The 18,329-nt window shown below is 30.8% G+C and overlaps 1 protein-coding gene across 1 annotated transcript in view; it reads right to left on the bottom strand.

Moving 5' to 3' along the window:
* Positions 1-3,685: 3,685 nt before the first annotated feature.
* LOC122520675 overlaps positions 3,686-18,329 on the bottom strand; it is a 79,641-nt gene continuing 64,997 nt past the window's right edge. Inside the window, exons 5-9 of the mRNA XM_043640873.1 lie at positions 8,186-8,353; positions 7,881-8,086; positions 7,252-7,414; positions 6,928-7,116; positions 3,686-6,664 (exon numbers count right to left, since the gene is read on the bottom strand). Coding sequence (XP_043496808.1) covers positions 6,461-6,664; positions 6,928-7,116; positions 7,252-7,414; positions 7,881-8,086; positions 8,186-8,353 — 930 coding nt within the window. The 3' untranslated portion in view covers positions 3,686-6,460. The remainder of the gene's footprint in view (positions 6,665-6,927; positions 7,117-7,251; positions 7,415-7,880; positions 8,087-8,185; positions 8,354-18,329) is intronic.

The following is an 18,329-nucleotide window of genomic DNA, read 5'->3' on the forward strand; positions in this document are numbered from 1 at the left end:
AATTAACGAAGTAAACAAAAAAATAAAATAAAATAAAATAAAATAAAATAAAAAAAGAAGAAGCACACGGTCGTTACATAATACACACACGTAAAACACACGCACTCATATACACATACACACACACACATATATATATATATATATATACATAAAGTCACAGATACGAAATTAAGAAATAATTGTACCTAATAAAGAAAAGTAAGAAAAAGGAAACAGGTGGAAAGGAAATAATAAGTTGACGAATCTCTTAAGTTTATATATTATATATGTATTAATATATTTATATTAATATATTTATATTAATATATTAATATTATATATAAATCAAGAAAGAATACAATGAAAGAGATGAGAGGTGTGTTGAGAAAGATGAACAAAGAAATGAAGAAAATACAAAAAATTATATCCGCCATGGGGTAATGAAAAATACCGTCGTATCGTACTCGCGCAATCCGATCGTATATTTTTTTTAGCCAAACGATCGATGTGTGTGTGTGTGTGATTTTTAAATGTTTCTATCATTAACCAACAAGTATGCACAAATCGGAAGAATAAAATGGGTAAAAAGAATCGCGACAGAACGAAGGATTTAAGATAAATGAGAAAGGAAATGATGAGAGTAAGAAGATAATTGCGAGACAAACGGGAGACAAATAAAAAAAAAAACAACAAAAAAAATGATCGACGATCGAAAAAGAATATGAACGTTATTATGAAAGATTTTCACTCGTGTGTGTACATATATATTTACATATTTTTACGTATATATATATACATATACACATATATATATATTTACGTATTTGTTGTTACGAAAGTTATTTAGAGAAAAAAATGTGAAATTTAAAAAAAAAATAAAAATTAGTCGGAAAAGTTCGAAGCTCAATTTAGGGGTATCGTTTTATTTAAATTTATTTTTTTTTGTTTCTATTTGGTTTGCTTGTGTTGGTAACCTGTTTTTTTTTCTTTTTTCCATCGAAGATTAATGAGTAAAGATTTTATGTTAATTGTTTAATTCGTTCGATTGAGAATTTACGTTAGACAAGAAAATTGTCATACAAGTGTGTGCGACATTAATTTTTTCAAATGGACACACAAAAATATATATTTCGTATAAGAAAACAAAAAAAAAAATAACAAAATTGATTCGTTCTTGTTTTCTTATATTTTTATTTGTTACTCGTTCTTTGGTAAAAAATCATTTCGACGAAATTATCGTTTCGCCATTAAATCTGTCAATAAATTTTCTAATCTTTTGTTTTCTACTTGGTATCGATGAGAAAATAAAAATAAAAGAAAAAGAAAACTGAAGGATAGTAATAAGAAAAAGAAGGAGAGATAGAGAGAGATCGTCGATCCAAACAGGATGCAAGAAGAAAACGTTCATTGAATATCGATTATTAAAAGCGAAAAAACACAAATAAAAGGAAGAAAATAAGAGAAAGAAGAAAAATGAAAAAAGGAAGGAAAAGAAGAAGAAGAAGAAGGAAGAAAGAAAGAAAATTTATATATCCCGTAGCTGGATGGATGATAGGAAGATGTCGAGCATTTTTTATATTATTTTTCTACGAGAATAAAAAAGGGAAAATGTCGGGGGTTAATAATCGAATGGAATATGATCAACCAAAGAAAATGATAAAAGAGATATGAAAGGATGGAAAAAAGATGAAGAAAAAGGATATCAATTTTTCTATCCAAAGGATTTCCATCATGGAGGAGGTATAAACAAACTATCATAATAATAACAATAATAATAATTAAGTATTATACAAATCGATTAATAATAATATTCTTTTTTCTTTTTCTTCCCTAAATATTTTCTTTTATCGTTGTTACCATTGTTAATGTTAATTTGTTCTATTTTTGTTTTATAATATCAACACCTAGATGATCTCTAATTTTCTTGGTGGAATATGTTTGGCGTTTAACATTATTAAATCAGATTGAAATAAAATGATGCTTTAATTGTTTAACAATTAACAATTTTGTTTTGTCAAATAATATACCGTATGTTGATATTTTGTTTTCTTCTTCTTCTATTAGTCTTACAAATTTTTGATAAATATTATCTCGAATTATTAGAATAATTTTATCGAGATTGTTTCGATTTAAGATGAAAATTCGTTGACGTTCCTCGAAAAATATTTTTATCTTTAATCGTGTCGATTTATTAATTATTATCCCCTGACCATCCCCCCCCGCCCTGCTATCTTTTATTTTATTTTTATTTTTTTATTTGTCTCGTCGTTCATCAGTGATGTTACAATGTGTTTTACAAGAAAAATGCGTACAAGTATTCAGGTGACGTATTAGTGAAAAATGGAAAGAATGAGAACGAAAGAGAAAGAACAAAAATAAGAGATATAGTAATAAAAAAAAAAAGAATATAATTTATATTTCTTAAAAGACATTAAGAATTTTTTAAACTGTAAGAATATCGTGAGAAAATGTGTGGAGAAGGAACGTTCATGCATATTCACCGATTCTACGTGGGTTGAATTAATAATTATTATTAATATTACTATTACTATTATTACTACTATTACTACTACAATTACAACTACTATTACTACTACTACTACTACTACTACTACTACTACTATTATTATTACTACTACTACTACTACTACTACGAATGCTATCGCGTCCGAACGAAAATAAAACTAGCCTTTTAGAAATCTGATGAAAAAAAAGCAAGAAGATAAAAAGATAGAAAGAGAGAAGAAGATAACAAAACCAAAAAGAAATAATTTTCTCGAAAAGAGTCCCAACAATTTCGATCAATTTTCATGTAAGTGTGTATGCGTGTCTGTCAGTGCAGTATATAAATAATATATATATATACATGCTTATATGATAAATATAACGGACAATATATTCCGTACAGACATATGCACATACATATTATACGTGTTTTAAATGATCTATCGTACGATTAAATACAAATAAAAATATAATTTTAAATAAAGAGATAAAAAAAAAAATAAAATAGATTACGCGAATAAAGAGCCATATTACCGACCCAAGATGCACAACATCGTAGTGAGCCGGAAAATTTCATAGAACCACACATGTCAGTCTATAATTATATTTCTTGTTATATTATATACATATACATATATATATCTATATATGTGTGTATATATATATAAATATATTATATATCATATTTTCCAAAAACGAATTATATATAATTCAATAAAAAAAAAGACATTCTCGTTTGATACTCTGTGAGACGTTTAGTTTGTATTCTCCTTCATTTCTCTTTAAAATCGAACAATATTATTTCGTACAATTTTATTTTTCTCTATTACAAAATAATACATAAGAAAATTTTCTTATTATATATATTATTAACCATATAAGAAATTAGTCGAATTAAAAAGTAATTACTATAGTAAATGAAATTAAAAATCATTGTATACTACGTCGATAATATATAACGAAAAAAAATTTTTTATCATTTGTCGATAAAATAGTTTTCTAACTCATAACGTATACACTTATCATCGCAATCTACATTATCGACTACAAATAATTTGTTAATAATTTTCACATATATAATGAGATTATAATAATAATTATATAAAAAAAAATAATCGATGTGTATCATATAAAGAAGAAATTAATTTTATATATCCTTATAATATATTTTTAAAGGAGAAAATGAAACGATCTTATCTTTTTTTTATTTAATGATTACAAGATTTTATTAAGGTTTTCGTTATTTACACGATATCGTTGTATGATAACTTTTATGACAAAGGTCCAGAGTAACATTATGGGATGATGCAACGAGGTCTGTCTTCTCAAAGGGTATGAAAAAAAAAAATAAAGAAACGAGAAGGGCGAGAAAGGGAGAGGTAAAGAGAAGGAAAAAAATGTGGCAGAAGGATACTATTATACAGGTATTGTTATCCCCAATGTAGCTATGAACCAATGCCAATGTGGCTCGACGATGGACGATACAATAATAATTAAAATAATAATAATATTAATATTAATATTAATAATAATAATAATAATAATAATAATAATAATAATAATAATAATAATAATAATAGTAATAGTGATAATAATATAAACACAAATAAGGAATTGTTTAAACGTGGTCCAATCGTCGGCCTACACCATCTTGCAACAAAGCTTTCGTGGATTCTCGTAAGATCCAAGGCTTTTTTATTTCTTATTAAATAATTTCGAAGAAGAACAAGTATACAAATCCTATTTGAAAATAGAAAAAATTTCATCAAAAATGACTGTCGCCATTGCGAACACATAACTTCTTTTTAAATTTTATTATTTTATTTTTTGATTCTTCTTCTTCTTCTTTTTCTTCTTATTATTATAATTCTTATTCATTTGCACGAATGTAATTAATTAAAAGACGAATTATTTCGTCGTCTCGTTGTTCGTACTTTCTTCTACTTCTTGTTCTGTTTTTATTTTCTTTTTATTTTTGCTCTTTTTGTTTCATCGAGCCTAAATTTTTAATTACAATTTGTAACCCACCACCATCACCAACACGTTTTGAGGGAACCCAATTAAACGAGACGACGATATTGGCAGACACGCTTTACTTGTTGTTCGTCCTTAAATTATTCGATTTCTATTTTTCTTTTTGTATTTTTTTTTTACTTTTTTTTTTTTATCTTTTTATACTTTTTTTTTGTTTAATTCTTTTAATTCACTTTCGTTGACAATTAAAAACTAAATGCTCCGAAAATTGATGTTACTCTCGTATCGGTATTGTTTCTCTCTTTCTTATTGTAATAATTTTTCGAGAATTATTCGAATTAATATTACGAATTCATTAAACAATAAGGCTGTCATCCTTTATCATAAATGTTAATTATAATATTTCAAGATAAAGAAAGAGAGAGAAAAAAGTACCGAGGAACTTCGGAGCAGCACCTGGTTGATTGAAAATAATACTAATTATCGTTAAAAAGAAAATGTGTTTAAGCGTTATAAAGGATTAAAAAGTCTGATTATACAATCAAGGAAAAAATAAAGCAGTCGTTTTATCTTAAACGACAACACGCATTCGCTTCGCAGGATCGCGCGTCGATTGGTCGTGAAAGCGAGAGGAAAAAATGAAAAAATTAAATCTTGTTATATCGATCGATTGTTAATAAAGATATTTTTATTTTATTTTTTTTTTTTTTTTCATTTTTTAAATCCGATAAATTTCTCTCGGTGTCTACGACCATCGGCGAATCATTAATCGTTTCAACGTTTGCACGAAAGAGACATAAAGACAACAACAAAAGAATACAAAATATTAGGCGAGAGTTAGGAAAATGAAGAAAATTGGAAAAAAAGAGAGAAAAAAAAAGAAAAGGAAAGAAAAGAAAGATTAACAATCAGATCATTATCACTGGGAGAGTATTTGATTCGATTCAGAGCAGCTCGTCTGTCTAAGTTGACTAAAAAACAAAATGCAAAAAAAAAAAAGAAAATAAGGTTCTTAAAAACTACGCGAGTGACATTAGATATAATTTCAATTAAATTACATTATTTTAAAAAAAAAAAAAAAGATGACTATCGTAAATATGGACGGAAGATTGATGTGTTTTCACGTGCAGTTTAGTACGACAGGTATATTTTACGTATGACAGGGTATACCGGACTAGTATACGGAAGAATTTTTTATATATATTTATATAAAATATTTATATCAAAACGACACACGAGTTTAACGAAAATCACTCGTGTCGATTTGATTTAAACGTTTTAATCGCTTTTAAAACGATAGATTTCCTAAGAAATTTCGATATTACGTGCGCTGTAGACGAAGCGCATATTGATCGTCGTCGATTCGATTTGTTCGTCTTTGCTATTATTATTAAAAAAAAAAAAAAAAAAAAGAAAAACAAAAAAAATCGAATTAACGTTGTAGGAAGCGCGAGAGGATCTTTTACGAAATATTTTTCTAAGATAAAAAAAGAGAGAAAGAGAAAAATATTCACGAGAATCTTATTATTTCTTTTCCCCAAAATGGAGGAGTAAAGGAAAGGGGGCCTGGGAGAAATTTTTCTTTCTCGTTTTCGTTTTCCCCTTCCAAAGTTAATAACAACGGGCAGTAATTAACGGCAGTTTAGTTTTTCAATTAATTATAAACATCATCTATTTATTTAATATTCTCTCTTTTGTAATATGTAATAAAAACATATATTCTCCCTCTTTTTCTATCTTTGTTTTTCTCTCGAATGAAAATATTTCGAAGTTATTCAAACAAAATTAGTTGTTCGTAAAGAAAAACGGTAGATCCTATCGAGACACCGTTACTCATTCATTCATTATTATTATTATTATTAATATTAATATTATTAATATCATTATTATTAATATTATTATTACTATTATTATTATTATTATTAGTTTTTTTTCTTTATTGTTGTAGTTTGTTTTCTTTTCATCGTACTAACGTTATTAAGAACGTTTATGTTCTTTTTTAACTGCTATGACTGTAGGCAGTGTTCGTGTAGGGTCCACTGTAAATCGAGGATCCTGTCGTTGACACACTCTTGTGTCGTCTTTTAGCGAGTAGTACCAAAATGGCGGCGATTACTACAAGCATAAGTATCAAGCCTGCGATGGCGATGCCGATGGCGAAGCTTCTCTGCGATATGCAGATACTATTTGGATCGTCGATCGTCTGTTAAAACAAAATATTTTCTTTGTTATATTTAAACAAATTTATATCTAAATAATAACGGCAACGAAATCAATCATTTTTCTGTTTAATCATTAATCGGATAATTGTTTCTTTCGATTACGAATGATTTTATCTTTTTTGAAGTACGTATAATCGAACATTTTTTTTAGGTTATATTTAAACAAATCTAAATCTGAGTAATAAGGGCAACGGAATGAATCACTTTACTTATTTATAAAAATGTATTTATTAAATGTTCTTACCCTCTCCCTGAAGACGTCATCGGTAAAATCGGATTTCGAGCTAACGTCGGAAGCTTCATTTACGTAAAGTCCACTATAAACTTCAATGGTAGCAGGTGTACCACCATCAAGACTTTCGACAGTTTTAATATTATCGCCACCGTTGTTCGTGTCTCTGCGTCTTCTCGTTATCGTGTTACATAACGGTGGCTGTAAATGTAAATAAAATTATTTATTTATAATCATTTAATCTTTTTTTCCTTTTAACACAACACTAATATAAATTTTTTTAATTGTAAAGAAAAAAAACATATATATATTTATATAAAAGAGAGAAAAAAGTACCGTATTACTGCATCCTCCGCCATGTTTAACACAGAGTCTCACATTACATTGGTAATAAACGCTCGCAGTGTATGGGAACTTATGTGCTTGGAAATTGACTTTTGCCTCCGTTTTATCTTCGTTATAAGTAAATTGTCCCATGATTTCACCATCTACGGGACATCTGAAAAACAAAATGACATTTATAGGTATTATATATGAATATAAAGAAGACAATTATTTTGTTTTCCACGAAATTTTAAGTTCCCCTTGGAACTTCTTTTGAATTATTCATCCTGTAATCGTCAATTCGAAAGAAATAGTTTTTCGTGTAAGTATATTCACTTATTTTCATACGTACAATGAATTACAAAAGTATTCATAATATTGTACATTTTAAATAATTATTATTTGCATGTAGCACAAATTTAATTTCACTTAGAATAAAATTTTCTCTTGCAATAAAATTTATATCAATTGTAAAGTTTAAATACTTCTAAAATATGTTTCTGTGTATAATAATATAAGAAATATTGTATTACAATTAATACATTGAGATCGTTTTAAGTTTACAGTAGTGGTGCGAATACTTTTGTGTGATTAACAGTATATATTATTATATTAGAGTAAGATATTGAACAAAAACTTACCCTTCGCTATTAATCAACCTCTGTTCTCCCCAACCCAAACCATCTCGAACCAAACAATCGGAGATCTTTAAACCAAACATCTCTTGTTTGTCGATACTGATGACCAAAGTTAGAGGATCACCGATTTTTACATTCTCTGCCACCTGATGCCTCGTCGGATCTCCACTGAAGATTTTCATCGTGCATCCAGGCATAGGAGCAGTTGCCTATATCATAAACGTTAATATAATTTAAGAAAAAAACAAAAAAAGAACAAACAAATCGAAAAGTTTTGATGAAGTATTACATAGGATTGATAAACTAACCTGAAGTGGTAGAGATTGCAACATGGCCACGTGGGTCTGATCATTCGTAACAACTTTATCTCGCGTCTGGTATCGACATCTCACATGGAAACCTCTGCCTTGATTCGTGACCAACTTCAGGTGTGGTTGCACTACTATAGTATTGAAATATTCGACACCACCGTCGTCCTGTAAATCAATAACATCATAAATTAAATCATTTCGTATTAATGAGATTTGATTTGATTATTTTAAATATAAACGACGATTAATGATGTAAAATATTAAATTATTTTTTAATATTTATTATTTCATTTAATATCACATAAATTATTTAGATAATATTAATATTATATTTCGATTAAAAAATATCTTTTATTACAAACGTTTATTTTTATTACTCGTTTAAATACTAATATAAGTTCTATAAATTTTCTTTAATAACAACATTTAAATATTATCCAACGTGTTTTTAAATATATATATATATATACACTACGAATGAGATAATAATTATCATTAATAACAGGACATTGTATAGAACACAGATCCGTCCGCCATGTTGATTTTTAACCTCACAATTCTCGAACCGTTTATGATCTCATTCGGTACAGAATAATCGTCTGTATATGCAACGTGGTCGACAGTTTCTTTAGACTTTCAGTTTTACAGCACTCGTTCTTGTCTGTCCTTGCACCCTATCAACAAAAACCGGACCGTTCGCTTCTCGCCTTTTCTTTTTCTCTCTCTCTCTCTCTCTCTTTGTTTCTTTCTTTTTCTCTTTCTTGTTCTATTCCTTTCGTTGACTTCACGATACTACTGAGAAAGGATTAGTAAGAATTCGACTCCTTCCTCATTTTCGCGAACAATACAACATCCGTCATATTTTTTTTACAAATATCATGCGTTTGTATATGAATAAAAAAGAATGTATGAATCTTGACGGTAAAAATAAAACCGTGAAATTTTCTCGAAATAATATGAGCATAGTCAAAAGGTGTATAGTTATTTTACGTAAATAATTCTTTTCTGTTGAATTTGTTTTGTTTTTTTTTTTTAAATATTATACACTTTTACGTATCCAGCATGAGGTAAAAATTAAATATTTTTGGCACGTTTTAAAGAAATGTAAAGGTTGAAAAGTATATATAAATCATTAATAAAAATATCTTCTCCGTCTCTCTCTTTCAATTTTTTTTCTCTTTGTTCATTTGCTTTCCATAAAAAAAGAAAAAGAAGAAGAAGAAGAAGAGGTTTTATTTCTCATCAATAAGATACACTCGAGCGAATCTTAGTAGGCGTACGACGGAAGAACGATTTAATTCTCGAACGATGATCGACCTTAATGAGGATAATTCGCAATCAAACGATTTCCTGTCGGCCAATAAATGCAATCAAAGTGAATAACGATAGCCGTAGAAAAAGTAAAAAAAGAAAAAAGAAAAAAGTACCCATAGAGAGATGATTATATATTTTCTATTCTATTATTTACTTTGTCCGCATAATTATTGTTTCCATTATAATGAATTTTTTATGAAAGATTTGAAGGATCATTAGCCTCTTTTCTTTTTTATTTTAAATCTAACACAAGAATTAACATTTACACATACATTATTTCAATATAAAAGATAACAATTTTGTATAATTATTATTTCGCATAATTCAGGGATTAAACTAATGCAAACAAAAATAGGACAAATATATATTACAATCCAATAATTAAATGATCTAAAAATATCAATTTTTTTTTATATAATAAACTAAATGCTATCGTTTGTTATGGGGTGAGGGGGGGTTGGGAGTAGGGGTTGGTTTATTTTCTTTTGTTTTTTTTTTTAGAAGGGACCACAAAGTGACGTGAAAAAGTAAAAGGTATAACCTCGCATAATTTCATGGTATATTTCGATGTCATCGACATTCCAGGACTTTCATTATTATCACCATGAACATCCGGTATGAAGGTTAGGCTAATTGCATTCAAGCCGATCGAATATTTTCCTTGAGATCGAACGAATGAGGTATACGTAAAAGGTGCGTAAAGAGATACGTTATCTGTACGTTTGATCCGATTATTTCTTTTAGTTAGTTTTTATTTATTAATACTTGGTGTATCGATAGCATGGCCGTCTTTAAAGATTGCTCTATCAATAAACGAGTTTGACAAGCTGCAATTGAACCACTTTGTATTGTATGCATATATTATACAAGTTGTCACATGCTTTTTTTCTGTACAAACGTTGTTAACGTATTTTATGTATAAAAAGAAATAATTTAATAAAGTTTAACTTTAAACAAATACGAAAGTAATATACAGCAAACGTCTGTATCTTAAAATCGTACGTGTTAATGTAACAGGAAGAAACATTCTAGTTATTTCACGTCTAACAATTATAGTCATCCTTTGTTATTAATGTTATTTAAATGTTTTGTAAATATTAGAATCAGTTTAATACCTATTAATGTAAGTATAATACAGATTAGATTTGTTTAAACATTACATATGTCTCGATTAAACAATTTCATTTGAAAAATGTGCAGAAAAAGTTTGCTGAATAAATATGTATATAGTATTAGAAGAAAGCGTATGCAATTTGCACAATAAAACGTAGAAGATGTACAACAAGTCGGTGAAAGAAGGAGGAGACAAGTAGAGGGGAAAAAGAATAGAGAAAGATAGAACAGGTAAAACCGAAGCAAAACTGCTTTTCTCGATGCTGGTAACATCCATCTTGGAGTCTACAAGGGTGGTCGGTCAGTTCGTGGATGCATCAGGACAAGACAACCAGGCAAGTTAAAAAAAAAAAAATAAAATAAAAAGAATCTTACTCGTCGGGGTGTTCTTTTTACGTGTAACGTCAAGATTATGTCTTTCTCTTTCTTTCTTCTTTCTTCTTTTCTCTTTCTTTGTCTGTTTTGTTTTTGTTTTATTTCTCTTTAGAATAGATAGGAAGAGGATCGGATGATACTGTGGTGTGTCTTTAAGGCGTGGTTATGTTCACGAGTAAGGGTGATCGTTCTGAGCTAGTATCAAAAGAAAAAAAAAGATCTTGGAAAAATATCATACCCCCACTCTACACTTTTAACAACGCAGTTGTCTCGTTACATTAATTTTCAATGTTTGTTCTATCTATTAAGTGTAGAAATTAAATTCGTTGTCTTGATATTTAAATTTATACCATTAAAATTATCTGAAAGGTGAAACCAAAAAAAAGGACAGTCGTATGATTATTTTATAATATGAATATGAATATGAAATTTATTTATAAAGGTATCGAATTAATTGCTACACTTAATATATATCCTTATCTGTTTATACAGCTTTTACAGCTATTTGGTATCAAGAAACTGCAGTTGCCTGAAAAATGGACCACAAGAGTAGTAGATATATAATAATTTTAGAAATGAATATTAAATTCATTAAAAATTGAACAAATTAATTGCTATACTAAATATATACCCTTATCTGTTTATACAGCTTTTACAGCTTTTTGGTATCAAGAAACTGCAGTTGCCTGAAAAATGAACCACAAGAGTAGTAGATATATAATAATTTTAGAAATGAATATTAAATTCATTAAAAATTGACCAAATTAATTGCTATACTAAATAGATACCCTTATCTGTTTATACAGCTTTTACAGCTTTTTGGTATCAAGAAACTGCAGTTGCCTGAAAAATGAACCACAAGAGTAGTAGATATATAATAATTTTAGAAATAAATATTGAATTCATTAAAAATTGAACAAATTAATTGCTATACTAAATATATACCCTTATCTGTTTAAACAGCTTTTACAGCTTTTTGGTATCAAGAAACTGCAGTTGCCTGACAAATGGACCACAAGAGTAGTAGATATATAATAATTTTAGAAATGAATATTAAATTCATTAAAAATTGACCAAATTAATTGCTATACTAAATAGATACCCTTATCTGTTTATACAGCTTTTACAGCTATTTGGTATCAAGAAACTGCAGTTGCCTGACAAATGGACCACAAGAGTAGTAGATATATAATAATTTTAGAAATGAATATTAAATTCATTAAAAATTGAACAAATTAATTGCTATACTAAATATATACCCTTATCTGTTTATACAGCTTTTACAGCTTTTTGGTATCAAGAAACTGCAGTTGCCTGAAAAATGGACCACAAGAGTAGTAGATATATAATAATTTTAGAAATGAATATTAAATTCATTAAAAATTGAACAAATTAATTGCTATACTGAATAGATACCCTTATCTGTTTATACAGCTTTTACAGCTTTTTGGTATCAAGAAAAAGGGGAGGAACGTCTTCGTTGCTAGGTGGGTGCGAAACGTAAAGTCAGCGATCTGACGAGCTGCGGGCCGATGCACCGCAGATTACGAGTATCCTTGCTGAGGTCGACCGAGAAAGAGAAAGAGAGAGAAAGAGAGAGAGAGAGAGAAAGAGAGAGAGAGAAAGAAAGAGAGACTTCGTTGAAGGTCGTTGCCTGCTCGATATACCTGGTGTCCTCCGTACGATCTCCCAGGAATTTGTACGAAAAAAAAAAAAAAAGAAAGAAAGAAAGAAAGAAAGAAAGGAAGGAACGAACAGATAGAAAAAGAAAGAATCTCTCGAAGAAAGAAAGATTGTCGGGCGTCTAGTCGGTGAAATTGTTCGAAAATAATCTAACGGATAAATCTATTCGAAGGGAATTCGTTCTCGACCTTGATAATAATCAATGACAACGATACAATGATAATAACGATAATAACACGATGATTACGATGATGACGACGATCTAGCGTTATAATATATGAATGGATAATATTTGTGATAATAAAATAAAAATAAAATAAAAATAACGTCCACAGAGTGAGAGAGAGAGAGATGGTTTACCACAAATCGCAAGTATCATTACCGAAGGTCATCGTTGGCCTAAGGAATAAACGTGTCTACTGCACTATGGTGATGCTGCTGCTGTTGCTGCCGCTGCAACTCTTGCAAATGGTTATTCCCGAGATGAGGTCATTCGAGGTCCCTCAATTAATCGAATGTACGACGGTTACATAATGTCTGTTCACGATCAATCTTCCATATACTAACTGAAGATCATTTCAAGCAAGCTTAGCTTAGCTTACAAGTATACTTAGGTTATCCTACGTGTACGAATACTCGTTGGAGGATTTAGACCTTGGTTAAGTCTTAACGGAGACACTTGGTAGATCCTGGAAGAGAAGGTTGAACATTTTTCGAGGCCACAGATATGAGAAAACCACCCACACGTAAAACTTCTTATTTTCTCACCTCTAGCTCCGGGATGCCCGTATTTATCTGGTATAATCGTAAGTTGATATTCATACGAACGTACACATATGTATTTATATATATAAATGTACGTGGGATGTTTGTTAAAAAAAAGAAAAAGTGAAAGAAGGAAGATCGAAACTATGAGTAGAAGAGAAAGGATCAAAGGTATCAAATAAAGAAAGAAGGATATTGGTTGACAAGGAAAGAAACGAAACTAATAGCAGTTGTGGTGGTGGTGATGGTGGTAGTGGTGGTGGTGGTGTTGCTGATAATGATAATAACGACGAATAGGTAGATGATGATGATGATGATGATGATAATGATGATGATGGTAGTGGTGAACGTGGGCAAGGTGGTGCCGATGCCTCTGCGCAAACAGGTATGACAGCCGTGTAAAGCACACACGAGTACCGAGGCTAATGCCAGAGATTGGTCCTGACGCCTCTCTCGTTTCTCTAGAGATCTTACGTCACTATCTGGATGCCGTTTAGAATTGATTCGAAATACCAACGAACAAAAAAAAACAGATGAGAAGAGAAGAGAAGGGAAGAAAAGAAGTAGAAGAAAAAGAAGAAGAAGAAGATGAAGAAGAAAGAACAGAAAAGAAAATAGAAGAAACTGACGGTGTTCTCTTTGAAGACAGGAAGAAGAGTATAGTGATCCAAAGGAGAATGCTCAATGATGTTGCAGGACTTCTGCATTTCCTTATTAAGTCTCTAACTCGTATAGTCTCTCTTTAATTTTGTACGATGATCGAAAGCCAACGCTAATGAACATTTACATCGTCAAGATTAATTTCTTCTTTTCTTTTTTTTTTGTTCTACCTCTCTCTCTCTCTCTCTCTCTATTTCTCCGTTGTATCGTTTTTTCTTTTATTCATACTTGTTGGATACCAAAGCACGTACGCGCTATCAATTTCGAAAAAAGGAATAAAAGAAGAAGAAGAAGAAGAAAAAATCATTAGGATATGATCGTAGGAAATTATTTTTTGTTTTTTTTTGTTTTCTTTTTTAAGAAAAGCATTCATGCGTCGTTGTTTATCGGGAAGGGTGGAAGGGTCGAGGGTTTGCTTCAACGCGGTTAGAAACTAAAGCAATAAAAGTTGCGTTGGAATCGAATTCCATAGCCGATGGATGAGCAGTTATCGGACCGCAAAGTATTTGCGGTATTCGTTTCTTTTCCCGAGTCACGTATACCAAAGATATTGGCATTGATTTTCTCGAACCTATCGTTTGACTATAGTATCCACCCACCAGAAAGAAGATACAACTGTTTTTCTTCCTTTTCACTTGGGGGTAGGGGTTGAGGAGGAAGTAGGAAGAAATATAAAAAGAAGTTTCGTTAAAATCGTTTCGAACATCTATCGGAAATTCAATCTCGTGGGAGGTGTTTTGATAGATCATCTCTCATTTTATTGATATAAAAAGAAAAAAAAAAGATAAGAATATATTTTTGTTTGAAAATTCTTGGATATTTGACGAGACGAGTACCCACGCGTTGAATGTTGTTGAAGGTGAATATGTTTTCGACCTATGAAAAGGTGAATAGTGCTAGATGAACCGTTCGTTAAGTACCAAGTTCTTGGTAAAGCCTTTAGGCCCTTTATGTATCCATTATGACCGCCCTGGACGTCCTTTCCACGAAGGTGGATACGGTAGGCAAGAGTGTACATGTAAATGGACCGCGAGCTGACTCATCAGTGCCGCCCCTTAATTATTGTTATTAATGTATATTCCTTTACTTCCGAGTGAATACTTTCGACGTGTACTTCGTTGGCTTTCTTAGAATATAATATTTCTTCGCGTGAGTTTAAGAATTTATCGATGTACCTAAACAACGATGATATTTTTTACAAAAATAATATATTTCACACACTTTTTACCTATATATTATTTATATTATGGCGAACCACAGAGAAAAGTTCGTACACGTTTATCGCGTTATAAATTGTCTTTTTATAAACTGCACAAAATTTATTTCGAAAATATTCATTTCAAAATGCACGAACTCTCTCGATTCACCCTAATATCATTTCCGTGTTTTGAAAAAAGTTCCAACGAGATGGTGGCGAATTAATGTGACCTTGATACAAAAAAGAAAAAAAAAAAGAAACACTCTACCTACGTGAACGGTCATATCATCGTTAATCTCACTGGACACATTGAACGACGACAACTAACTAACTAAGACGACACAACTAAGACGACATAGAAGACTTGAGTTTAATCATAATATCAAGATCACGAAGAAGGGATCAGCAAGATAGTCTATCTTGAACGAGTCCTTTGAGTGCCGAGAAGACTGGTAAAGAGAAAAGAGAGAAGAGAAGTCTCCAACCGCTGGTTCTGCATCTCCTGCTGCTGCTGCTGCTGCTGTTGCTGCTGTTGCTGCTGCTGCTTCAGCTTCTGCTGTTGTTGCTGCTTCTGCTTTTGCTGACGTTGTTACTGCAGCTGCAACTAAGAGTCGCTGCCTGAACTGACCGGACGTCGAACCCGAGAAATGCTTCGGCTTTGCACGAGATGTATCGTAATAAGTATACAAAGTGCCCTGCAGCTAGGGCAAATCTCGAGTGTGTGGATTCAAGGGACCCCCTCACCCACCCTCCCCTTCTCTACACCACTTGTTACGTTTAACATGTATCTCTTTTATTTACTTCAAACCCTTCGATAAATCTTTTAGTAGTAACAGTAGAAGTAGTAGTAGTAATAGTAAATGTAGTAAACGTAGTAGTAGTAGTAGTAGTAGTAGGTCCAGCTGGAGTTTCATGGAAATGACCTTCGTGAGTTCTCGAACCAATGGAATGCGAAAATCCCGAAGAAGGCTCGTTCCGCTAGATCGCTTTTGATAGGCTACAGGGATATATAAGCATTCTTAGAAAAGGAAAATTACTAAAGATGATGATTTCCAAGAGAAAGAGAGAGAGAAAGAGATAGGTAGATCGATTCGGCTTGGAACAATTTCGTTGTTGGTTGGACGATGAGAATGTAATTAGAATGTTTGAAGCTTCCTGTTCTGTAGATCTCATCGTGACGATTAAACTTGAGATCACGAATGATGCAACGGAGCAATGCTCTCTCTTTCTCTCTTCCTTTTACGTGCATCGTGCACGATGCGACTATAAAAGGACGACCGAATGCACCGAACACTGTGTTAACGATAACCAATGATTATTTTCCAATTTACGTTTCCCATTGTTTAAATAAATACACATACACGGATCGTGACGTTAATCTTGATTTATAATTATGTATAACGAAAAATATTAATCGTATAACACGTCGCACATTGGCTTATCAAATTCCCCCCTCTCCTCGCCCCGTTTTTTAATTAGATTCTATTTAATAAAATCAAGATTTATCGCTTGAACTATCTATTGTATAACTATTGCATATTCTTCACAATTATTTTCTATATATATTTAGTTATTATTTATTATTTTTATTTCGAATTAACATCTAACGTATCGAACTTTTTATTTATATAATCGTTTCTACTTGCAACGAATATGTTTTCAAAAAAGAAAAGAAAAAAAATAGAAATATCATCTACTAGCGACAAATTTACGTATGACAAAAATGATACTTATGCCATTTATGCAATACAAATTCTTGACGAATCATCGAATTTAAAACGACATTATATAAAATGTAAAATAATTCCGACAGAAATTTTACAAACCTGACCGTTATACGATTAGTCTTCAAATTGATATACATATTCGATAAATACAATGAATAATGAATAATGAATAAATAATAAATTAATAAATAACGTTATACGATTAAGATAAATTATATCTCTTATAATAAAAATGTAAAAAAAAATATCGTTGAGAGAGATTTATTTATCAACGCGGAAAAATGAACGATCAACGATCGATCATATTTTTAAAATCTTTCTTAATTAGCTCCTACGAAAGGTAGATAAGCAATTAGCAGGTATATCACTAAGTTGGCAAGTCTTTATGATAGCCAATCGTAAGCCCTGAGGTCAAACTGTAAAATGTTAGTCGAGATTGAAGACGAACCTGACTATTCGATGAGAAGATTATATTTGCTATTCATTGCATATACCGGTTTTTTTACAACCCTCTCTCTCTCTCTCTCTCTCTCTCTCTCTCTTTAATATTTCTTCAGAATATTACACGGTGACCATAGGTTGATTTTTTTTTTTTTTTAAATTTCTATAAACTTTTGGCTCGACTAGGAGTATCACAAACATTCAGAGAGGAGAGGGGAGGAGTGGGCAGGTGAGGTGAGGAGAGGAGAAAGAGTGAGAGAGAAAATTCCATCGTTGGAGGTGTGCAAACATCGCTAAAAATAGCAATGAGCCGAGAATGGAAACGTGCGAGTGTGTTGCACATCCCCCTCCCCTTTCCCCTCCTGTTCCTCCTTCTTTTCTTCCACTTCTTCTTCTTCTTCTTCTTCTTCTTCTTCCTTTTCGTTTATTTCTTTTGGCTACTCCACTCCCCATAAAACGACGATGCCCGTGAGGGATGCTGCGTGGACCATTAAAATCGAGATACCTCTCGAATAGACGACTTTCGAATAAATTTTAATAAAATACTTTTCAAGGTCGAGTAGATATTTTTAAGGGATTATTAATCGAATAATAGTCTATTTTTAAATGAATTTTTAATAGAATACTTTTCAAGAACGAGTAGATATTTTTATGGGGTTAATCGAATAATAGTCTACTTTTAAATGAATTTTTAATAAAATAATTTTCAAAGTCGAATAGATATTCTTATGAATTTAATCGAATAACAGTCTATTTTTAAATGAATTTGTAATAAAATACTTTTCAAGTGTCGAGTCGATATTTTGAAAGGTTCTTTTTCGTTTCTTTTTCATAACTACTACGAACGATACTTAAACTTATAATT

Source organism: Polistes fuscatus, unplaced genomic scaffold, assembly GCF_010416935.1.
Source record: "Polistes fuscatus isolate 324 unplaced genomic scaffold, CU_Pfus_HIC Scaffold4, whole genome shotgun sequence".
Taxonomy (NCBI): domain Eukaryota; kingdom Metazoa; phylum Arthropoda; class Insecta; order Hymenoptera; family Vespidae; genus Polistes; species Polistes fuscatus.